General features: G+C 38.8%; 4 protein-coding genes across 5 annotated transcripts in view; 2 read left to right on the plus strand and 2 right to left on the minus strand.

The window, feature by feature from the left end:
- Positions 1-123: 123 nt before the first annotated feature.
- LOC126922522 (uncharacterized) lies at positions 124-5593 on the plus strand. Of its 2 annotated transcripts, XR_007712822.1 has the most exons (12): positions 124-378; positions 678-788; positions 854-1075; positions 1156-1231; positions 1302-1480; positions 1562-1817; positions 1893-2123; positions 2198-2278; positions 2344-2441; positions 2567-2678; positions 4459-4972; positions 5034-5593. XR_007712822.1 is itself a non-coding variant. In XM_050735163.1 (10 exons), the coding sequence occupies exons 2-10, from the start codon at positions 687-689 to the stop codon at positions 2669-2671; spliced, it is 1350 nt and encodes a 449-aa protein (XP_050591120.1). In that variant the 5' UTR covers positions 206-378; positions 678-686; the 3' UTR covers positions 2672-3199. The 2 variants fall into 2 exon arrangements, 1 of the variants encoding a protein (XP_050591120.1); XM_050735163.1 differs by lacking the exons at positions 4459-4972; positions 5034-5593 and having other exon boundaries at positions 206-378; positions 2567-3199.
- Positions 2131-5167, minus strand: LOC126922606 (twisted gastrulation protein homolog 1-B-like). Its single transcript, XM_050735394.1, has 3 exons — positions 4945-5167; positions 4634-4840; positions 2131-4543 (listed from the first exon to the last, which is right to left on the minus strand). The coding sequence occupies exons 1-3, from the start codon at positions 5165-5167 to the stop codon at positions 4236-4238; spliced, it is 738 nt and encodes a 245-aa protein (XP_050591351.1). The 3' UTR covers positions 2131-4235.
- Positions 5594-12243: 6650 nt separating the features above from the next.
- LOC126922400 (nucleobindin-2) lies at positions 12244-17971 on the plus strand. Its single transcript, XM_050734964.1, has 12 exons — positions 12244-12447; positions 12565-12716; positions 13244-13370; positions 13442-13546; positions 13638-13859; positions 13924-14020; positions 14096-14172; positions 14253-14355; positions 14440-14620; positions 14699-14855; positions 16495-16536; positions 16761-17971. The coding sequence occupies exons 3-12, from the start codon at positions 13248-13250 to the stop codon at positions 17325-17327; spliced, it is 1674 nt and encodes a 557-aa protein (XP_050590921.1). The 5' UTR covers positions 12244-12447; positions 12565-12716; positions 13244-13247; the 3' UTR covers positions 17328-17971.
- LOC126922250 (protein bric-a-brac 1-like) overlaps positions 17877-24636 on the minus strand; it is a 221443-nt gene continuing 214683 nt past the window's right edge. The window contains exon 9 of the mRNA XM_050734698.1: positions 17877-24566. Within this exon, the coding sequence (XP_050590655.1) occupies positions 24046-24566 (521 nt within the window). The 3' untranslated portion in view covers positions 17877-24045. The remainder of the gene's footprint in view (positions 24567-24636) is intronic.

Genomic DNA, 24636 nt, shown 5'->3' on the forward strand with positions numbered 1-24636 from the left:
GGGAATAGATGGTAATAAGAATAAAATAACATTACAAAAATGGTTTAAACTTTTCATTAGAAAATTTTGTAGGTTGCGCGTCACTAAATTCACTACGTTCCCTAGGTTTAGGAGGTTGTTCGATCCTTCGTACAGAACGAGTACAAATGGCGGCATCTGGTCAAGTTATTTCGTATTAAATGTTTTGTTGAAAAATACGACTACAGATGAGTGCAACCGTATTTCGGTTTTTGTATCAGTGAATCCAAATGATGAGGTATGCACGAGGCAGCTCACAATGGTGCCGGTAACTGTGTTTCAATACCACCGTCAAATTTGTGATTTCTATTCGTTCTACTAATCTAGTATTGAGAATATATCGTCTAACGAAAAAAGCATGTAAGTGATCGATTTGCGAAACTTTTTGTTGTAAACTCGTTATCGTTTTAATTCTTAAAATGCTTTCTATTACAATAAAATTATCATTTCAAAACATTACTATTACTGTATTTATTATTATTCTATCTCTCATTCTTGTTGAATAATTATTATATTTCGAATATCTTACATCATGTAAACATTAGTTTTTAGTAAGATTTAAAAGATAATATCTAGCAACAAAGATAAAATCATAGATGTTACATTTTATTATATTAATAGGTGATTAAACTTACTAATACAAGTATAAAACTTAATAGGATGTAAGTATGGCAGAAGGTGGAATAGAACCAAAGCACAGTGACAATCAGGTATCTAAATTTCAATTGGAGGTAAATGAGTGTCTTGGTAATTGGCTAGTGTACTTACAGGTTTGTGTATTTTTTATGAGTTTCGTGTTAAAGTATGCAAAAACAAATTACTTTCTTTAATACAGACGCTTAATGGCCTGTGCACAGCGGGTACAAAATTGGCTCAATCATTACAAACACTTTTGTCAGCTCATGATACGTTAACACAATGCAGGTTAACAGGACAGTGTCTTGCCGGTTGGGAGGAGCTTACAAGAGCAACGTGCATAGCCAGCAATACTGTGAAAAATCATATTATTTCTGCATTAAGGGATCATGAAACTCGAGAAAATGAAGGGGATAAGCATGTACATATTTATTTTGAGTTATCTTATCTCATAGAAAATTTGTATGCAACAGATTTTTATATTATCAACATGATTTTCAGGACATACTTAGAGATAATTTATTGTCATTCATAAATCTACAGTATCAATTCTGCGTTGCTTGTTGCGAATGCCTAGGTGAGAATTAAATTAAATCTTATTTAATTTTTCATTTACTTCATTGTGATTTATGAAATTATTTTTCTAGGGGGAATGGCAGAATGCTCCTGTTCTCAGAGTGGTACAACCGAATGTGATATTGCCTCTCTTCAACAATGTTTTGAAAGACTGTACAGTTCACAACCACTAGTATCTTCATCGTCAACGCAACAATCTGTACAAAATTTTCATAGATCACCTTTACCATATCCCTTATTTCCTCTGCAGGTATAAATTTTGCAGCTCTTTTGTGACTTTCTTTTTTCCCTAATATTATATAGTGTTTGTATCGTAACATTTATATAATAGGTTCAGAGGAGATGGTCCGAGACCGCAGCCGCGGAAATGTCGGGTGAAGTATTAGAAAATACTATGAGAAGATGGTCTATGCCATGGGATTGTAGAAACATCACAGACTGGCCGCGACAAGATGTTAGATCGCGATTAAGAATACCTCATCAAAACAGAAGTAGATCTACCACACCAGATACAATATGGAAAGCATCTACGATGGCTAGCCAAGATGGCTTGCAGGAGGCAATTCAATTGTTATCTTGTAAACCAGGTGTGTACAAGAGAAAGAAAACGTTGTCGGTTATAACGATTTATTACAATCTCGAATTATTTTATATTTATATAGGAATTAGGCCACTAAATCAATTAATTGCTTATACAAATCAACATATCCCAGGTGTTACATTAACAACGTGCAATTTTGAGTCAAACTACGATTCTGTTATGTGGCCAGCATCTCGTAAAATAGGTTTTCCAAGGTATTGGCCACGTGGTTCCCATTCAAGTGACCATTCTGATCAATCAGGACATCGCGAAAGTGATCAGAGTGCACATAGTGGAGAACACAGAGATTCGGGTAGAGATTTGATGTATATTAAAATTTATTCGTCATTATTAATTGCAATAAATTATTTATTGTACGCTGTGCAGAACAAAGTGGAACTAGTGGTAGTCACGGAGATAGCAAAGATAGCATTCATTCGCACAGTGATCATAGAGAAGTCGAATTTGGTAAGTATACACGTTAAGTGCAATGAATAAAGTCAATCACGTATAACGTTTGACTTTCTCATTAGGTACCGTAGATACACTACCATTACGTAAGAGCAGTTCTTCGACGGATTCTTGCATATCAGCCTATAGTCGGTCAGGTTCCGAGAGCGCTGGTGGTGGGGTAATGCATGATTACAGTTTAAAACAATTGTTGCTATTATTATTACTTGTGGTTCTTGTATATTAGCTTCGATCGATAAACGATTATCGAGTATTTAATAACATTAATAACATTAATAATTTCAGGAATGCGCGAGATCTCAATTATATTCTATGTGGAGTGGCAGTGATTTGCCTTTCATTAAATTGCCAGAAAGCAATGAAACGCAAGACGAACATCCGCCTGTATAAATACGTGGTATGTAAACATGTTTTGTGTTTTTCTTTCAAATGCTGCAACTTTTGTTGTATTTATAACCGCAATGCAGTAACGCGCGTTAATAATGCGTATATGAATTAATGTATGTGATCGTTGAAAATACGCGTAAAACGCGGCACTTGATGTTCAATATAAAATAGAATTGAATGGGTGTGTTTGTACATTATATTGCGCGATAAATCGGTACATAATCGTTCAAAGAATGAAATATATTCAAAATAGAACTGTTTATAAAAGTTGATTGTAAGATTTTTGATTGTCTGCGCTAGTTTATTTATGGACGATCATTTGATATTGGCTCCGTTTTCCCCGTCTAGTCTATCGATAATTTTCAAGGAAAAATTGCTCATCGGTATCTTTCCAATGTAATTACATTTCCGAGTTCCGCTCTTCGTTCAATATGATAAAACTTTAATGGAATCTCCAATTTTTAGTATCAATATTATGCTAATATGTTGTTATTTATATTACATATAACCACATGAATTGGAAATTGAAAACTTGAACATTTTTTCCTACTCGATCCCTTATACTATCTTAATATCATACATTGGTATAACCAAATGCAGTATTAAACCATATAGTATAAATTACATTTTCTACAATTTAATTATTCGCGTGTGCATAATATCATCAATCGTACAGATCGTCTCTGCTCCTCTAACGTGCGTAACCTCTGTCATTTTGTTAATATCGTATAATTATAGAACTTTTCATCGCCGTAACATTGGTCAAAATTGGCCGTCTTCGCACCTTTAACGCGCGTAACCTCTGTCATCTTGTTAACATCGTATAGTCGTAGAACTTCTTATCGTCATAACATTGGTCAAACATTTTACAATACAAAACCTTTTAAAATACAAACATTTTAAAATATAGAGAAGTAAACATTAGAGGAACATAGACAATAGGTTTTGTTTGAATAATTGACGCATCGGATACGCGTCAATTAATTATGAATGAGTCGATACATGTACAACTTGATTCATATGGCACAGAAAAAATAAAACATTTGACACCGCAGAGTTACTTACATGCATATTTAACACTTAAGAATGAGGAATGAGACTACATGTTATGCCGTTGAAGTCACACCATAAGCCAATCAGTTCGAAACATCGTTAAATTTGTTTGTTGTTTTTTTTTTGCGTTTGCTTAATTAAATCCAAACGCGATACCATTAGATGTATCGACAATCGATTGCTTTCAGCCTTACAGAACATAATGATTTAAATTATATTTACTAACGAACGGATCCCTTTTAAAGGGAACGATGTCCATCACTTATCGCATATTTTGTAGAAAATCGTTCTAAAAGGACGAGACAGTCGTCAGTCGTAAAGTTAATTTTCACATAATGTCGAAACGATGAGTATCACAAACAAGTATTATACAAACGGCGTCACTGTTTGTAATTCAATTCATGAAAGTATCATCGTCACTGAGATTGCACTCACCCATGACATTTGAAATTTTTATACATTTTAATACATACAGTCCACTGAAAGAAACAGGCTGAAGAAAGAACCGATAATATTAATCGATCTCTTCTTCCACCAAATCATCTTCGTCTTGGCCGTAATCGTCGTACTGATCTTTTAAGTCGTCTTCATCTTTGTCCAAAGGACAATGTATGCATCTGGACTCGTTTATACCATAATTAATACAGGTGTCTCCTATACATTCGCAACAACCATCGTGAAACCATCTGTAACTCGTAGCACCCATGCTTTGGCAAGACGCCCGACATTTGTTCCAGGAGTTACATTGAGCCATAAATGCAACGGTGCAATTCACTGTCATTACGTTTGGTTTCAATGGATGTATCTCTTCGTCAGCGGTATCTGAAAGGACCACAAATTCCTTCGTCTGAACGGATTTCATGTAAACGTATCTTTACAACAACAACAAAGAAGGAAAGTATAAATACATACGCATATGGTATTTTATTTCTTTGTCGTGTTTTGGCGTAAATAAAGACATGTCGAAATCCACCGGAAATGTGAATGTGAGCCAACGTTCGTGTGGATCCGGTTCTGCAGTTAGCGCTTGGAACAAGCCTGGCATCGGCTCGCTAAAGTCCTCCACGTGAGACTTCTTGCTTAATGGATTGTCCGTTATGTTTGGTTTTGGACATAGATCTACAGACAACGAGATAAACGATTAAGAAACGCGGATATACTTGTGATTCGTGACGTTCGTTCGCGAACATTGAGAACCGTAGAAAATAGAAGCGACAGCTTACCTACGCATGAACAGCACTCGTCGTAAAGGTAACTAAGACAAGAGAAACACTCCTTGCAGCAGGTACATGTAACGAGATCGCATTTGCAGCTCTGCGTAAGCATACACTTACTGACGACACTGGCGCAAATCGCTTCGTTGCATCCTTCGCAGTGTTTGGTGATTGTCGACAGAAATGAAATTTCAATGATAGCGACGACTAGCGTTCTGCTCCAACTCATCATCGTGTTCTAAAGAAACAGTACATCGGCGAACATTAATATCACACTGGCTCAACTGGTTTCAACGGTAGGCGAAACTTTTCCTTTGCGCTTGGCGGATCTTTGCGTCGATCGAACGAAATAAAACACGTTCCGAGGTCAAACTTCTAATGTACATAGCGATAGGAACAGCGGTATCAAGTTTACATGTACTGTAAGAAGGTTATCGAGATCAATTAAAAAAGCGATAAATTGGCGCCACTTCCTTCTAATGATGTAACATCGCGAAGGAGCAAAAACATACGCATCTACTATCAAGTCTACGGTGGACCGTGAATCGCGTATGTTGATTACGACCATGAAGCTCGATTAAGGTTATTAAGAATATTCATGAACGTGAGTCAGGATGTCATTAAGAGGGGGTCGTGTGCCGAAACAACGAACTTTTAATCTTCTGTGTTTTTGAAACACCTATCCTTCCTTCCAGTAAACGACTAAAATCATCAACGGCAATCCATCGATCGATGTCACCCTATATTCAAGCTTATTTGTATATTTAAAACTGATTTTCTTCCATTCATGAAAATTTATCAATCGATAACTTTCATTCTTAAATATGCAGAGAATGTTAATAATCAAGCGCGTATGGTAATCAATTACACGTTAACGAAAAGTACAGTATACAAAATACGTAAGCAAGACCAAAAAGCTAGCGTATGGAGTACGTGATTCTGCGAGATAGAAGGAGCGAAGGAATGATTGCAAAGACGCAATGCTCGATAATTCGATGCAAAATGATTGCATGCGTAATAATTATAGCTTTCAAAGACCCCAATTAAGTAGCTATTTATATTCTGCATAATCACGTCCTACGATGTTTCGAGTGAATTATTATCGGAAAGGAATTTCATTCCAACGACCTATTACACGCGTGGATCCGAGAAAAATTGCGTTTAATTCGAGAATTACCTGGCTACCGTCTCTGTTTACGAGTTTCCAGTTTCAACGCTTCGCTGATATCTTTATTTACGCGCAAGAAATTCTTCGCAAGCTACGAATTTCCTTGCCGTGTTGACAAACGTATTCGAAAGACACGTTCGATATTACGCGATAGATCTCCTGACGAATTCCTCAGTTTCACTGTATATCCGGACGCGATCCTTCGACGGTGATCGTCTTGGTGAAACGAACTTTAACCGAGTAACAGGATGGATATTAAAGCATTCTTTTTCGTATAGGACCCCCCACTTTAATGTTCGAAAGGTAGCAGTTGTAAATGAATATCGAAAGGAGCGGTTTTATGACGACTCCTTTCGGTTATTTGATCGTTGCTTGACGATTCTGTAACGTCGCACTACTTTTGACAAGTGCCACTTCATTAAAACCTAAACTTTCTTGCACACCGAATGGAATGGCCCGCCGATTCTACAGACTCATAACAAATATATATAGATAGATCTTTCGAGAAATTCCTTTCCTCAGCCTGTCCATTACGAGTTGCCTTTGCGTAAATATTCACTTTGGATGTTGATTGCTTTGCACAACCGTACACATATACGATAGTTAATGCGCAAATACCTGGCGTTCTTGGAATTCGGGAAAGTACATCGTAATGGAATATTGAAATAACGGAAAAGCGCGATTAATTTCGACTTACGTAGCATTCTATCGCCACGGTGAAGAATACGATTAAGAAGTTTGATTAAATTGTTTTAACGAAAGATCGAGTGCCCGCAGCACTCGTCAACGGAGCAACGTGAAATACGTTACAATAGCCTTCGGAAATATTCCGCGTACATTATATCGGAAGAAAAAAATCCTCGTCCTGCTGGTTGCTTCTGCTCGATTGTAAATACACCGATAAACCGTGGAGAAACGACTGCAAATTTTATTCGTCGAAGTGGCTAATTGAAATGCCGTGGATGTCCTATGCAACGAAGGAATCACGATGGAGGCACCGCGCGCATCGCGACTAGAGACTGAACAATTTTAGAAAAATTCCAACTGTATTGAAATGTAAACGTTCGTCATTCAGGGACAGACGTGCTTACAGCCTCGCCTTGTTCTGGCCCGAGGCAATGGAATAACTTCAATAACAAACAGCAATCGCCTTCGTGGAAGGTATCGTAGCGTTCGCATTGCCATTCAAATTTCTATTTCTTCGTATCGTTCTTTATTTCGGTAGAAGTTGTATCGAAATGATCGCGAATGGCGTAGCACGAGCTTCTTCTTTCTCTTTCCTTTCTGCTTCCTTCTCGCTTCTTTCTTTTCGCTCTCCTTGCACCGTTCCTCTCTTTCTTTTGCAGTTCTTTGACTTGTCTGGCGTTGTCGCTGCCGCGAAAACGCATATCCAATAAGAGGCGACGAATAGCATACGGATGCATCGACAATCGATTCAAACTGCGCGAGTATTTCTAGAAAGAAGTATACTTTTTCGTATATTTTAAATACCGTACGTTAATAGCAGTTTCGTTGAAAAATTCACGAACATCTTCGTCTTTATCGGTACAGTTGCTTCGCGTTTTCACGTGTTTCGTCTTTTAGCAGGAATTTCTCGGTTGATTTTTTTTTTTTAGAATCTTGAAGAACGCGCAACGTATGAAAGATCTCATCGGACCAAAGGCTGCTCTGTTCGTATCGATGCTTTTAACCTGTCGTTTCTTCCTCGTTCTAAGAAGCAATAGAAAAGGGGGACTCGATCGATCGTGAAATGGCCGACTATAAATGCGTGCACGCGGCCAAGATAAACGTTTCGCAAGAATCCGATATCGCGTGGCAACGAAATATGTATATAGAATCGAGCATACTCGGTGGAGCAAGCGTCTCGCTAATTTTATAGAATAACGAAACCGCAACAAGATCGACTCGATATCACCGCAACACGTCGGATCATCGAAGCTATTTGAATCATAGTAACTGCGCGAGTAGATCCATGGCGCCAAGTCTCACGGTTACGACAAACAACACGAGCGTCGATACATTTTTCTTTCCGATTTTTCATCGCTGCAAGATCCACAGAAACAGAGATTCGCCAGTATGCTTTTACCTGACAATGCTGAAACGTATTCCAACGAGCAAGCGGTGGGTAGAGCGGTAACCTATGCACGGGTAACTATTTTAAGCACGCGCAACCGGTTCGCGTTGCGACTGGTACGAAACATGTTCTCTCCGTCAAACGTATCCTTCTTAACGTAAGAACAGCGTATTTTCTTGAGCAACTTGCAACTTGCAATGTTTTGGCTTTTCGCGTCGGATCCTCGGTGTTTCCAGAGAACAACACGATCTATCGATCTTATCCGTTCGGACGGCCCACTCTTGCTCGCACTAGCTGACACTTTCTCTCAGCACGATGTTTGTCCGTGGTTGGTCGCGTATTCGCGCGGACCGACCGGTTTCTAATATTCCGATCTCGGAATCGATGCGTCGCAAGAGCTCGAGGCAGCGCGGTACACACTACTGGCGAACCAGACGATTCGACCGAACCGAAGGAAGGTGGAGAAGAAAAAGTATCCTGAAAATGAAGACGAGCGGATCTATGACGGGTGCGACGAATCGAAGAGCGACTCTCATTGGACTGAATTAAGGAAGGACGTGGACCGAGAGAAACAGAGAAGCGGAAAGGGAAAGAGGTGTAGGAGGAGGAGGAGGAAAAGGAGGTGTTGGCGATGGTAGCCAAGCGAGTTGGTAGTGGTGGTGGTGCTGCAGCCGCTGCCGTTGTTACCGTAAGTCGTTGCCGAACACATTGGTGGTGGTGGTTACTGATAGCGATGGTGGTGGAAAAGGAGAAGAGAGCAGCGAGTCCGCTCCCGCAGTCTGCTAGACTCCAAACTACCAACCGACCGAGACTGGTTTCAATTTTTTCCCGACTTTTTGTTTTACCTGTTCCACTGCGTCTCTACCTTTCCCTCCGTCTCTTTTCTTCCTCTTTCGCTTCTTCTTGTCCGTCGCTCTCTTATCCTCCTCCCCTCTCTACTCCTTTCCTACCTTTCTTCTTACTCTCCTTCCTCCTGATCTCCTACATATTACTTTTCTCTCTTCACTCCTTTCTCCCCCCTCCCTACGCTCTTCTCCCCCTTCCGCTCCCTTCTTCGCTATGTGATCATCCCTTACCGCGAATGTCATACTCGAGTAGAAAGGTGGAAAGCACATTCGTTATTTTGTCACTAGTTGATAGTTATCGCTAGGCCCAGGTACCACGATATCGCAGGTATCTCGAGGAAAAAGCATCTGAGAGTGGAGAACACGAAGGAAATGCTACTCGTAACTCTCGTTCCTTTGAATCACCTTAACGGAAACGATTTCTCATAGGAAGCGGAAGCCTCTCGATCGCTTATCCTTTATTTCAGATCCGTCAGAGATACGCTAAATGCTCGTTTACAACACAAGCTGTTCGGTATTTGCTAGTTTGTCGTGTCACGACGTGATTAAAAATTTTCGGACCGATGTTTGGCCACGCAGCCGACGCTAAAGACTCGGAACGTTCGTTTATGTTCTCTTTGTTTACGCTATCCATCGATTCTTAGTTCGCTACTGATGCTATTGCGTTCCCGAAAAAAACGGCTTGAGAGTTTTTTCGGTGAAAAATGATACGCCACGACGGTTAAAGTAGCTCGGTTCACGAGGCTACGGTGAATTAGAGGGAGCGCGAATGAACGAGCCGACGCGAGGTTTCGAGTTGGCAATTGGTTTGCGTTTCGATCGAAAGGAGAATGATCGTTCGTTGGCCGATTCGTGGAAGGACTCGCGTCGTTAGCCGCGGTCGTCTTTGGGAACGCTGGTTGCCGCGACAGATATGAGTCCGTCGTGCAACCTCTCATTTCCCTCCTACTGCAATCAACGGCATTTAAGCCTGCGTTTCGACCGTTTAAGCATTTAGCTGCTTCCGTCATATCTCAACATATAGCGAGAATTTTTTCGCACTCCGAAGACAACGGCTCCTTGCAACCTGCTTCTCTAGCAAAGGAGCACGCTCGTGAAATTGTGTTTCGTCGTGTTCGGCCAACTCGCTAAAACGAACCGTACGTACTTTCGGAGGAGTATCGAGATCCGAAACGATAAAGAGACGTCTGTCGGAGAAAAAGTAAAATATTTGTCGTGACTCTGAAGTTGTGTACTTTAGCAAGGGAGAGACATCAACGCCCACGTAGAGCAGACACGTTCGAAGGAACCAAAAGCCAACGTTGAAATTCCGTATTGACAGGAAATAAATGGTTGCATCTAATGAATGAACGCTGTCAAGCCGAGGCAAAGAAGAACCGTAAAAAGGAGCTGAGCAAGAAATCGAGGATTAGTTCACGGAGTGTTCGCGTAACTGCACGATCTTGCTGATCGTTTCTAGGGGAGGGGAAGGGGGCGGAGAAAAGGCAGAATTGAATAGATAAAGAGGACGAAGGAGAAAGAGAGACGAATGAGGAAAAGGCGGATACGCCAGGTATACCAAGGTCGTTAACTGGAAGAAAAATTAGCCGTTTGTCCAAGTTCCGTCGAAAGATGGGTCAATCAGATACGAAAACACTTGTCCGGCTAGGCATTGTTCCAAAGTAACAGGTCTCTGGACGATCGTAGACACAGGTATACTTTTGTCCTAATGACCGTTCGAGGAATTCAAAAGTTCACGGTTCCTCGAGTGTTCGACGGGGTGGTCACAATCGTTCACGAGCTCTCCTGCTGCCATTTTCCTCTTGAAAGCCCAGCGCGAGATCACGATTACGAGTTACGGTATTTCTGTGGCGTTAACTCTCTTCGATATACCTTTAACTTTATCTTCTGCCTTCTCTCGGTCTCAAGTATATCTTGCTCAACGTTGTCGAATAAATTATAATTTCTGAATCTTGGTACCACGAGCTTGTTCTAAAGCCACTTTCAAGTTTGACCAACCTATTTTATCTGAGTAACAGATACCCAAATGCTATTCCTAACGTTTTTCATCTCGTTCATATACATGCATATATCCAATTTCATGCACTCTTCTTTCTTATACCTCAGTTTTATCTTTATTCTAAAATAATATTTACATATCTCATGGACGAAGATTTACCTTATAAGTGAGTAAGCACCTGCTCTTTCGGTTGATATCGTTACTGTTCTCGTTGTAGCAAGAAAACAATTACCTGCAATTTTCTATTCTTTATATTGTTTTTTATAAAATTTTGTTAAACAAAACGGACTTCGATCGATACCGGGGCGTGGTCATAATCTGTACAAGCATATGCCATTGACTTAGCACAGGGTGGTTTTAATTCAAACCAGTACTATACTGAATCGATAACGTCGCATGTGTTACGAGAATGGTAAGAGGGTCAAGTGACCCCCAAAACGTGAGCATACATTCTGTACCTTGCTGTGCATATATGTACGTATGTACATATTCTATTGCGATGTATGCATTTGATCCTTTCACCGCCTGTTTAGACTGTTCCCACTTGCCAAGGTAAAACTGCTGTAACATCTACTTGATGATAAATTTGTCATTGATAGTATATATAATGTTTGAACATGTTAAATTTATTTGCTACCTGACGTAAAAAAGCTAATATAGATCTGGCTTGTGAAAATTGAAGTCAATTTAGTATACGGTCATTGTGTTGCATATTTAAAGTAACTTTTTCTATTTTTGTTCTATGTATCTATGTATTTTCATTTGTTTCTAATCTCTGTACTTTGATTTTTTATTGTCCATACAATTATTTTTGTTATCCAACGAAAAATTGTCGATATACAATATATGTGTGATGAAATTAGGTTGGCGTTTGATGAATATGACGTATATGATGAATTTACTGAGAATTAACATCAGTTGAAAATCAACAGTAAGTTAAAGAAAAAAAACCATTTATTAGTAATTTTGATGTACGTATGTGTATATATTTGTGAGAACGCGTGATAATGTAATAAAGTAAATTTTTTGTTATATAGCTTCTATCGGTAAAAGCAAGAAAGAAACCCTTGTAACGAAATGGATTCGTGTTGCCATCTACCGCACGAACTGTAAACTTCTACAATGTAATATAATTGTAAACGTATGAGACATCGACGGAAAAAAGATAATCTTGAATAAATCAGTACCTTTCGGTACTGACCGGTATTATCATCGATTGCGTTCGTCTGTCTTTCCTCATCTATGTACTGTATATAATGTATGTTTAAATCTATCTTATAACTGTTGTTGCTTGTTGTTATAACTATCAGTATTGTGTTGAGTTTATATAAGAAGCGAATTTTAGTGCATTTGTATCAGTGACAATCTTGCTATCGAGATCACGTTATTTTTATCCATTTACCCGTCGTTGCAACTACGTACCACGGTAATTTTTGTTATTTGCCAAGATTATTATTGGATTTTCAAATAATCGGTATATATTTCACTTTTATATATGTGTGAAGTATATAATGTTTAATGTGTTCTCACTTTTATCTCACAGCTGATCGTTAATCACACATAATTGTGATTACTTGTAAACGAGGATTCACGATTATTTATTGGTTAAGTTTTAAGTGAGAATAGAAAATCTTCTATTGTGTGACGGGTGAAAATTTACACATTTATACTTTCACCAAGGCGATCAAAGTAACGGTAAACAGCAATATTGAGAAGAATTCTCTGTGTATACACGTTTTTTGTATGTGGTTTCATTTAATTAGTGTGATTTCAAGTTTCTGAATATTCTCACTTTTATATTTCCGAAATTTTCATTTTTATAGCTTTCTTTGTGTATGCAATTATAATATTAAAAATAAAGAGAATATAGTGTTATTTCGAGTAAACATATTGGTTTTTAATTCGTTGAATCAGCTATCCCAATTGTTAGTGATGCAAGTATGTGACTCGACCTAATCAGCATATTTTCCGCGTAAATACCTATTACGACAACTTTCTCATTGAAACATCTGTTGCGCGTATGCTACATTGGTGGTTCATTGTTTTTCAACGAAACGTTTTAAATCGATAACATATTGTTTAATTGACTATACTATAACATTATTTTCAACTAATTCATGTATTATTTTCATTCTTATTTTGTTCAATAAATAATCAATTGGTCAATAGTATTTATCATATTTTCATAATTTTTATTTATGGCCTACAATTCTTTTTGGTAGAAAGATGAAGTACTTCCTGTTATTTCTTCTAATAACTGTGACAGTTCATTGGTCAGTTGCACCACCCGTTAATCAAAAAGGCAAAGATTATGATAATAAAAATGAAGTTGAAGATATAGAACCAATGGTAAGTTTCTTACGATAAAGATAACTTTTTTATTTTATAAACAATATTCATAGCAAAAGTCTTTTACATAGGTAAACATGGAATATCATAGATACCTAATGGAAGTAGTTCAGGTGTTAGAGAGTGATCCTGATTTTCAAAAGAAGTTGGAGAAAGCAGATGAAGCAGATATACGTGTAATTTGAAAGAAATAATATTATATTGCAATTGAATTTAAAGAATACAATTCTTGTTGCTATATGTATTTGTAACTTATTTTTTCATTAGACAGGAAAGATAGCCGATCAACTACAATTTGTGAACCATAATATTAGATCAAGATTAGATGAAATAAAGAGAGATGAACTAGAAAGATTAAGACATCTTGCAACAAAAGAAAATGAATTAAAGAATGGTTTAGATATTGAACATTTAAAAATACCTGAACATTTAGATCATACTAATACACGTACATTTGAGATCCAGGATCTAAAGAAATTAATTGCTAAGGTAATGCAGCATTATACGAGACAAGTTTATCAGATATAAATATACTAATTGTTCTTTTATATAGACTACTGAAGATTTAGCAAAAGCTGATAGGAGGAGACGTGAGGAATTTAAACAACATGAAATGGAGAAGAAATTTGAAGAACAAGAAAAGTTAAAACGTAATTATTATAAATTAAATGTATATTGATTATTTATGATAATAATATATTATTATGTATTCTGTTTTATTATAGATATGAACGACGCAGAAAAAAAGAAGTATGAGCAAGATTTACAAGCAATGAAGGAAAAGCAGAAAATACACGAACCTGTAAGTTGTAAATATAAATGTTTTAATATTCTACTGATATACACGTATTTCTATTGTCTCTTCCATTTTGCACTTTACAGGTACATCATCCAGGAAGTAAACAACAACTAGAGGAAGTATGGGAAAAACAAGATCATATGGAAAGCGAAGACTTTAATCCTAGAACATTTTTTTTCTTTCATGGTATTATATTTTTATTTTATATTTGTCTTTATAGCCTTATAAATTTTGTGTAATTTATAAAAATTACCTATAAAAATACCCTAGATATTGATGGTAATGGAGTATGGGATCAAGATGAAGTTAAAGCTTTATTTTTGAAAGAATTGGATAAACTTTATGCTCAAGGAGCACCTCAAGAGGATTTATTAAAACGAGCTGAGGAGATGGAGAGAATGAGGGAACATGTATTCAATGAGGCCGATCTTAACAAAGACGGTCTTATTAGGTTTGTGTATATATATATATATATACATATATTTTATATGTTTTAAATAACATTAGTTACTTCATGTTATTGCTGTAGTTATGAAGAATTTTTGGAACAAACAAAGAAACCAAATTTTCAACAAGATGAGGGGTGGCAGGGATTAGATGAACAACAAATTTACACTCAGGAAGAATTTGAAGCTTTTGAAAGATACAAGCAAGAGGAATTACAAAAAATGATTTCCCAAGGAATGGTAAGTATAATATAGTAAAAATCATTGTTATGGTTAGCTATCACGTTTTTTTGCAATGATTATGCATATTATGTTGTCAATGCTTATTTATCCTTTTTGATCAACTTGTTTCTTTCTAACATATATCTTCCATTAATACTATGTATGAATTAATGACCTTGGAAAGTTAAAACTAATTTCAAAAGATATTAGATTAGATGGAAAATTTTCGCTTTAAACGAACGTCGTTAAAATTTTTATATATTTTTCTTTAAAATAAGAATTATGTTATATATATATATGTACTTCACCTAATGTGATGCAAGAGCATCTTACATGTTGTATATGTATACATTATGTACATGTATGTAAGTTGTGGCAAAAGAAAAATCACTGGATAGTGAACTGGATCGACTCTTACTTAATTTCGGCACTTAAAGTAATATGATTGCATTGGTGGTGTCGAAAGGCTTAAAAATTATAGGAATGCCAAGGCTATTGTCTTTAGTATATAATGTTACTTAATCATATGCGGATGTCAAAATTGTGCCATTGAAGGTTAGGAGGTGTCATTGAAGCATGATTAAAGCACGGTCCATTGAAGTAATGTCGTTGACAAAAGTCAAAAGTCAATTGGAGGTTGTGGGAGCAGTCGCAATCGAGCTATTTGAATTTCTCACTTGGGAACTTTGAAGTGGCATCAAAGTTATTTCGTTATCGCTTCTACATTTTTATACATATATAGGGTGATCGGCGAAATGATGTGCACGATTTTTGAAGCATTACCGTTAACGAAAAGAATGGTGTAACAAACATTGATTTGTTTCGAATCTTTCTACAAAAAAATGAAGATCAGCTTGATTTTCTTAAGTGGCATAGTATTAAGACGAATACAACAATCTATAATATTATGACCTTTAGATGATCTTGAGTCAGAAATTTTAGATTCATTAATTCATAAGAACATTAACGTGTGAAATTTGGTTTAATAAGGCGCTAGATCAGATGTTTACAGTCACGTTTGTGCTCTTAAAAATTTTTTTATATTTATTTATTATTTATGATTTATTTTTTATATTTAAAATTTTTTTTATAGAAAGAAGCATTTTTTGTCGATTTTAAGTATTGCAATTTATAGCTGATTAAAAACAGATCAATTTGTGTTCGAAATGTTTTATTACATTATCGGAAATGCTTCAAAAACCGTGCATACCATTTCACTAAATACCCTATATATAATTTTTTACTACTCTTCTACATAACATAGTATGTGAAAAAATGTATCTAACGTAAGCAAAGAAGAAAAGTTAATTATATATATTTTTGCTTGATCAGAGTAATGAACTTAGAAGCCGCAGCAGTTTATACGTTGATACTATGACAAATTGTTTATTGTAAAGAAAGCATTATGTAAGCACTTAATCCACGCTTATCTGTAGAAAAACATTTGTATAATGTGTATAATAGTATTTCCGCTTATTATTTTAACTAAATTTACGGATAGGAAGGAGTACATATATACATATACCATAGTGTATTACGTTACCAGTGATTAGGTTTTATTCGCTCATTTAATCTGTCTGTTTTTTAAAAAGCATTGTTTGTAGTGTTTTTGTAATTGATAATAATTAGCTTGTGCACTTTTTGTTGCTGTTATTAGCGACCACCACACCCAGGTAGTATACCGGCACAGTCCGAGCCGGTAAGTATTCTTAGTTTATCAAAAAAGAAAATATATAGTACATATATATATGTTTTATTTAAAGTAAGCATAAAATATGGTTTCAAAGTTTTTCTCTGACGCTTAATGATTTAATATAATAAAAAGAAACCTAAAAAAATATTATTTTAGCATGTACAATTAGTAAAAATGAAAATTAGATAATGTAAATATATTGTAAAAGTAATTTTATTGATATCTTTTAGTTTCCGTCACAATATGAGCAAGGACCAGTTGCTCCTGGATTAGTTCCTCCCCAAGTAGATCCAAATCAAAATATGCTTCATCAACAATTCCAAGACCAAAGTCATCCACAGTATCAACAGCAGCCACAGATTGTAGTTCCTCAGCAACATGGTCAAATACCTCAACAACAGCAACAACAGTTTCAAGGGCAGCTACCATCGAATCAGCAATATCAGGTACCTCAAAATCAAATCCCTGCTCAGCAAGTACACCCTGGAGTGGTACCGGTTCAACAAGGGCAGCAAAATCAGCCTTTAGTTCAACAGCAACCTCAAGCTCCAAATTTTCAACAACAACCTCAAGTTCCAAATTTTCAACAACAACCTCAAGTTCCAAATTTTCAACAACAACCTCAAGTTCCAAATTTTCAACAACAGCAAAACATGATAAATCAAGTACCACAAAATATTCAGACGAACGCCGTGCCACAAAAACATAGTTCAAATCAAGCAGATTCACAACCCGCGCAAGCGCCCGCCCAACAAGAAGTTGATAGAAATAAAATTCCAGTTCACGAGAAAGTATAATTGCGTCCTCAATTCGGCAAGAATATAAGATTTAATTTGACAAAGAATTGAATTTTGTCATTTTAGAGTATTTTTTATATCTTTCGCTGTTATTTTATTCATTGATTGTAATATTTGTATAATCGTACATACATTACGTTCGTCATGGAAGTTGGATAACTCATCGTGAAGTGTAAATAAAATTATTTCCAAGAAAAATAGACGTATTAAAAAAACATTGTTTATTTGCTGCCTTAGTACTTTACGAAGTAATCATTCATTGTCTTTTTGGTGCAGAACCTTCGTTTTTATCAGGAATATGTAATCGTTGGAACATCGCGTGCATCGAAAGATAAAGAATATAGGAGGGGTTGCTGTGCGATTCAGTGAAAAAGATCATATTTAATTTCTCATATTTATTATTGCATACTGTTTATGTTAGTATATTACTTAGATATATGTGCCAAATAGCAACTTAAATATATGATTGCGTGATTCATCTGTTTGTTTCACCCGTCAAGCACGGATAGGTAGGTAGGTGGGTAGGTAGGTAGGTAATGTAACGCTTACTCCACTATATATAAGGTGTATTTATAATTATAGCATATGTTGGTAGAACGTCATCTTACATGCTAATCGGTAATAAATAAAAGAGGAATTCGTAATTGGTGACGGGTTTTGCTTGCATCCGTGACTAAAGAAAACTATTTCCAAAGCCTCGTATCCGAGGTGTTTGGAAGAAAACGGAAACAAACGTCGCTTCGCGATTCGTCACGGGTACACACACATATTTCGGGCGTTTTCTTAAAGACACGCGCGCAACTATTCGTATAGTGTGTCGGTTTAATCAATTCGACTATCTACTGAAAAAGAAATACTTTGTTTTAATGTAAATAGAAACAATAGTAACTACAAACTATCGCCATCTGCAAAGAAACTTGCGCTTGTCGTCGTTCTTGGACAGCGAGCGTCTTCTACTGTAAGCTGCGCGACGATTTCGAACGAATCGATTGAGATTAGAAACTGAAACGAAGACAGTTAGACAATTCGGTTCGCAGAATCAGGCGATCGAAGCTGAAAGGCGATAGAAACGTGTATGTAACAGCCGTTATAACGATTCGGAGACATTCTAAATTTTGAGGTAAGAGCTGGTCGGAAATTGCTACGATCAACTTCGATCGCGAGACCGCATTACCTGATCCTTTTCGATTTCGCTCCTAATTATCGCGAGACACTGGTCACGTGAAGCCATACGCGCTTCACAACTTTATTTGCAGTCGCTTTCAAAAATATTTATCGTACCAAAAGAACGCCTTTCTATCTGTTACTGCATCGACCAATGCCTCGTTAGCGCACTATGGCGGCAAATTCAAATGAAACAGAGGCTCGGATCTTAAATTACATAAAATACCTTTACGACCGGACAAATAAATATATTACAGGTTACGATAATAAAGATGAACTTTGTCGTATAATAATGTTGCATCCTTTCTATTTACAGTGAACGCGCGGTTGTGCATGTTTGTCGCGTAATATACTGTGTGTTCTCCTTTAGTGTACTTGTTCCAAGAATATATTCCTTTGCTTTCAATTTTGTTTTGTCTGTCGCTATTTCTCTTTCGTTCGTACGTTTACATCTTTCTTATACTCTCTTCTCATACTTTCTTCGTCTTTCTTATACCTTCCTTTCTTACTTTCTCTTTATCCTATCATTCGATAACTTAACTCTTTCCGTTTTCCCCCTGTCTACGTTTTCTTAGACTTTTTCTTAGACGTTTTCTTAGACGTGTACGTAGACGTGTATGAGCACATGTACGTGTTTTGTGTCATGTGTGTGCGTGGCCGTGTGTGTGTGTGTGTGTGTGTGTGTGTGTGTGTGTCTGTTTGTGTGCGTGAGCGTGTATGTATGTAAGTGGGTGAAGTGGTGGGGTGCAGTTGTGTTCATGGACGCGTTGTGTCGGATATTGGCTCACGGCCGGGGATGTATACGATTAAATAATCGGATTCCGAAAAATGTGCGGTTTCTATTGTTCGACTAATAGTTTCTGTAAATTAGGATGCCACCTAGTTTAGTCTCGAATGTTTAGCCGTTACCGCAGCGGAGAAACGTGAATCGAACCGGGTCGTTCCTTGGTGTTTCTCGATCGCGTTCCTTCCGCTGTCGTAACGTCCCTCCGGTAAACGCAGTTACGTGTTACATCCTGTAAACTAGTCGTAAATCGCGGATACGGGGATTACTACGCTTCATTATCGTTTTACTCTTACGGTTTGCTTGAATTCTCTTCGGTGTTTCCTTTTTCCTTTCGTGTACAAGTGTGGCGCGTATGTCGGGTCGATCGTTATTATAATAAGACATTACATCTCGAAGCTAAGGCGAAAATAAAGGAAAGATTCGGCGCGTGCGTAATACATTTCAGATCCTGTTTCGCATATTCTTTAATTCTCATGGAACGAACGTTGAAAATTTGTTTTACAACTGCAGCCGAGTATTGGTTGCCTCGCGGCCAAACGCGTCTCGCTCGCCAACTTTTCCACGCTCTCCTCCGTTCTCGAGACTCGCGTGGATCCTCGCTATATAAGTATTTCTACAGATGCGGATCTGCCGCGACTTTCCACCGTTTCGATCGATCTTACTGGCGGTTACATTCTTCCGCACGGATTCGCAAAGCGTACGTTCGCTTAGGAAATCGGGAAACATGTACGCGCAAGACGGATCGAGAAGACGGAAAACTCGGGAGATCGATCGATAAGCGAGTGAAACGTACACAAGCCACGAGGACAAATGGGTGGAGGTTTTTATCGAAAGTAGTATACTAGCGTCACGCCCGTCCGTCCTTATGTTGCCTCGATAAAAATTCTAAGAGCTACTTTGTCTTCGACTCTAAGATCCTTACTTTTGTCTAACTTAATTCTCCCCGTGAACTTTTGTTTCGTCCTCGACGACGTTTGAACGGAAAACTGCATCATCATATCTTCCTTCAACGTAAAACGTATCCAGCAGCAATCTTATAGCGTCAATATATCAATTTATGTATATATATATTTTTTTTTTGTCTCATATATATTTACTTTACTTTGTGTCCTATATCAATAATAGCGTATTAGATGCATTTTTTTTCTTCACTTATACCTTATGTATGTAATATAAGTATCTTTGTTTTTCTTCATCTGTTCACAGATATATCAAAATGCGTAAACGAAAGATTCTCGAAATATCCGTTCCCTCTGATAATTCAGTTACACGCTCTCCCCTCCCCCCTCCCCCTCCCCATCCCCCCCGCTCCCCACTCTCCGTTTAACCATCCATTTCCGTTCTTTCGTACAAGCGAATCGAAAAGAAACGTTTACGAGAATATGCCATTCAGGGTATTACCGGTGGTGGGTTGTTCCAAAACAGAAATTTTGTCGGGTTTGCTTGTAGATTCTGTACATTCGCTCTACACGCACACAAAAGATTCGTAGACACATTGCGTAATCGACAGGAAAAATTTCCGATTCGATTCGATCCGATCCGATCCGATCCGATCCGACCCGATCTGATCCGAACCGATCCGATTCGATCCGAATCAATTTCATCGGTCGGCGTCGATACGAATCGGTCGAGATCGGATCGATCGTACAGTTTAAAAGTAAAAAGACAAATTTTCGCAAAATATTCGAGTTCCTCCTTTGATTCTATCCTCGACTATAACCGTGCTGTTTAATCTTCGCAGAAATCGCGCAGCGTCGCCAAGACTTCGAGACGAGACGAAGAGAATATGTACGTACTAAGAAGAAATGTTTATTTTACGCAACGTCCCCACAAATAATTCCTTGTATCTTTATCATCTGTACTTTGTTTTCCGGTTTTCTTTGTTCCGTCTTTTTTTCTTTTTCTCTTTTGCATTTCTTTTCCACTTCTGTCGCAAATGATTCATTTGGTGATGCGAAATTTCGAATGACTTTTCATCACGTACAAGTGGTCACGGTCTACGGGACACGTTAAATTTTTTTTGTTTGGAAGGCACTTGCTACTTTTTTTTTTTTTATACAATATTAATTTTAATCTTTTCCACATTCTCGCCTGTTCACATGCCCCATCCTTTTCTCTCGCACACTCTCTCCCTAACCCCTCTGTCTTTCGGCTAATTCTTTCTCGCAATTTCGTTCGCGGCTCTTTGAATTATATTTCTTCCTTTCTTCTTCCAATCCCATCTCCTCGCTTTGACTCACGAATTTCTTTTGCTCCGCCCTGCCGCTGGTTTCGTTCAAATTTACCTTCTCGTTGAACACATTAAGCCTAAATCGTAATAAAATCTTTTAAATTCGCGATCCTCTTTTCCTTTTCTTTTTCCGTTTCATTTTTTTCCCCCTGAATCGATCGCTCTCTCGCGCGTCGTTCCGATTTTCACGAAAAATAAAACGCGTCCGATCGCACTTTTTCTCGTCGACCGAGCGCTCGAATATTTTCACCCAAAAATCTTTCGTATCAAGAATAACGCGTTTTAGAGTTTTCCCGAATTAATTTTCTAATCGCCGATAATTAACTTGCTAATCGATTCCTCCCGAAACTTTCGTACGAACCGTTTAAAGCTTTCGTAGGGGAGTGGCGCGAGAACAACGTTTTCCAAAAAGTTGCCTAAACAACGTATAACACGATGGACAGCCTATACGCCCCATTCTCTTTTTTTTCGAGCAAAAGCGAAAAGCGATGGTCTTTTCCTTTTACAGAAGGCCACTTCGAATTTTTTTTTTGTTTTTTTGTTTTGTTTACTTTTTAATACTTACAAAGAGTCACTCCAGAACCAGTGTGCCAACTTTAAAAAATTTGCTTTTTTTCTTGTTTAGAAAGTTTCGTTCTCTCTGTCACACGCGCTCCTTTTTCTTTCTCTCTGTCTCTTCCGTTCCATTCGCTCTCTCATTCTTCCCCATCCTGTCCATTTCTCACTTTCTCTCTGTCTTGCCCCTCTTTCTGTTCCTAGGATGACTAGGTTCGATACGAACTCGCTCGTACTTAGACGTCGCACGAAATCTCTGAACGGCGGTTCGTGGCTAGAACGATCGAGGAGTAGACGCGAATCATTTGTGAAAGAAATTCCGAGCTGAATTGGCTTGACAGCGTGCGATCGACCGGCTAGAATTCGAACGATACCTTAAAGGAATCGGTTCGTTTCGACGACTACTCGACTCGTGTCGTTCTTCGATTGTCGAGGATCGAGGGTGTTCTCGCGAAAAGTCGTACGCGTAACATGTAAAATTTTGAAAAATAGCACGATCTTTCCGAAAAAAACATTCACTCGCGCGTATCACGCTCACACGTTCGATTCGCTCAGTCAGATGCTCGCGTTCGTCCGCTTTCAATGTTTAACACAGGCACACGGCGCTCGCGCGTCTATCCACATTTTCTCTTGTTCCAAATTCAATGAATTTCACGGTAGTGTCGTCGTTAATTTTTCGTTCCCTAATCTCTAAACCTTATAATTTTTATACTTGGCATACCCCAAATATGGCAGGAAGGCAATCATTACACTTAATAAAGTACAGCAATCGGTTTTGTTTTCCCTTTTGCGTGCTAACGCGTACGCACTAGTCGAACAACTTTTGTTTCTCTTTCGTTCCGTAGAGATTTAGAACGTCGACGTTGTCTCGATCGACGAACAGTCGCAAAGCGAATTTTGTACATCTCTTTCGCTTTCGTAAGATTATTCACCATTATTCTTCTCTTTTCCCCTTTTCTTTCTTTCTTTTTTTTTTTCATCTTCTTTTTTCTTTTTTTTTTTCACTTCGGAAGCGCAACGTTTCTCGAATCGATCGTCCGTTTTACGAACAGCTGTAATTCCACCAGTCTCGTCTTGCTTTGCAGCGTTTCGATGCGATCTACATGTGGAACCGCGTTACGAGAAATCCACGGTATTTTCTCAGTCCGTCTGTACGGACGTTGCTTCCAACGTTCGGCGAGTCCCGACGAGCTGTATACGTCGATCCACGCGAATACTGGCTCGTGCCACGAGATCGCTTTCCAATTACTATACATTTGGCATATTAAACGTACGGTTATCGTATATGCATAGATATATAAATCTCGAGTGTAAGCGCGTGTCCGTGCAGCACACTCGCGTCCACGCTTTTGCGCGCAGTCGGATGCTTCGTAACGAGCTCCGATCGAGCAAAGTTAGCTACGGAACGTTTTCTTAAAATAGGCGGCCTTCGAGACTGCGTCGGAATCGGTCGAGCGATCACGATCGATGCTCGAGGTCGGTAGGGAGGATTTGGCTTGAGATTCGAGGATCGAGGATCGAGAATCGAGGATCAAGGGGGATCGAGCATCGATCGTGGCTGCTCCACTCGGTGTCGCATTTCCCGTGGCTCCTACTCTCTCGATCATTTCCCTTTCCCCTTCCCTCCCCTCCCTCCCCGTTTTGATTGTAAAACTCGAACGATCTTCGCGCGAGATCGCTCTATCGGTATACTGCGGTATCGTCGCGAGGACGAATGGTCGGAATACGGACCGTTCGAGGCTGGAAGCACGGCGCTCGATTCGCCGCCGCCGTGTCGATTACGCGATCGCGATCCGACGAATCGATCACCGCGGTTATACTTTCGAATAATCCGTACAGCGAGCGTCGCCTCCTCGCAGATTCGCCTCTGCGAGAAGCGTCGACGAGAAGCCTTTTGTTAGGATCCCGATGGAAGTGAGACGCTGTTCTGCCGATCCAACGGGCAACGATCAGCTCGTTCGATTTCGAGCATGTCGCGCTTACTATTCGCAACGCGAGTCGGTTAGCGGTTCCAGCTTAACGGGAATTTTGTCTTTGTCCTTGAGTCCGTGAGGACTCTTTACGAGATCCGCGATGTCCTCCTGGAAGAGATTCTCCGGTCGTGGGCTGACGAAGCTTCGCGCCGGCTTGTACGTCATACCACTCACGCCGATCCCGACTTCCACGCTGCTAGGTATGTGTCCAGGATCCATCAGAGGGCCGAGAGGACTCGCCAGAGGACTCTCCATCGGGCTCTCTGGTGGGCCGCCGGAGCCTGGACTGGCCAAGCCCAAATTTAGCGGCGAGTTTCCGTTGTTCCCGCCGCCTCCGCCGCTACCGTTGTTACTCCCGATAACCGGTGTACCGCTGTTGTTGCTGTTGTGGTGATGCTGGCTGGCTTGCATCGCTGCCTGTAGATTCGACGAGAGGCTCGTCGACAGATTCGTAGACAGGTTTGTCGCCATCATATCGTGTTGCTGCGAGTGCGCCGCCGCTACCATGCTGCACATTTGATGTCGCAGTCCTACGTCAACCAACAACCCCGAATATTAATTTTCTTTCGTTCTCCTCCTTTCGATAGAAAGCTGCGCCAG

The sequence above is a fragment of the Bombus affinis genome, chromosome 1, assembly GCF_024516045.1.
Source record: "Bombus affinis isolate iyBomAffi1 chromosome 1, iyBomAffi1.2, whole genome shotgun sequence".
Taxonomy (NCBI): domain Eukaryota; kingdom Metazoa; phylum Arthropoda; class Insecta; order Hymenoptera; family Apidae; genus Bombus; species Bombus affinis.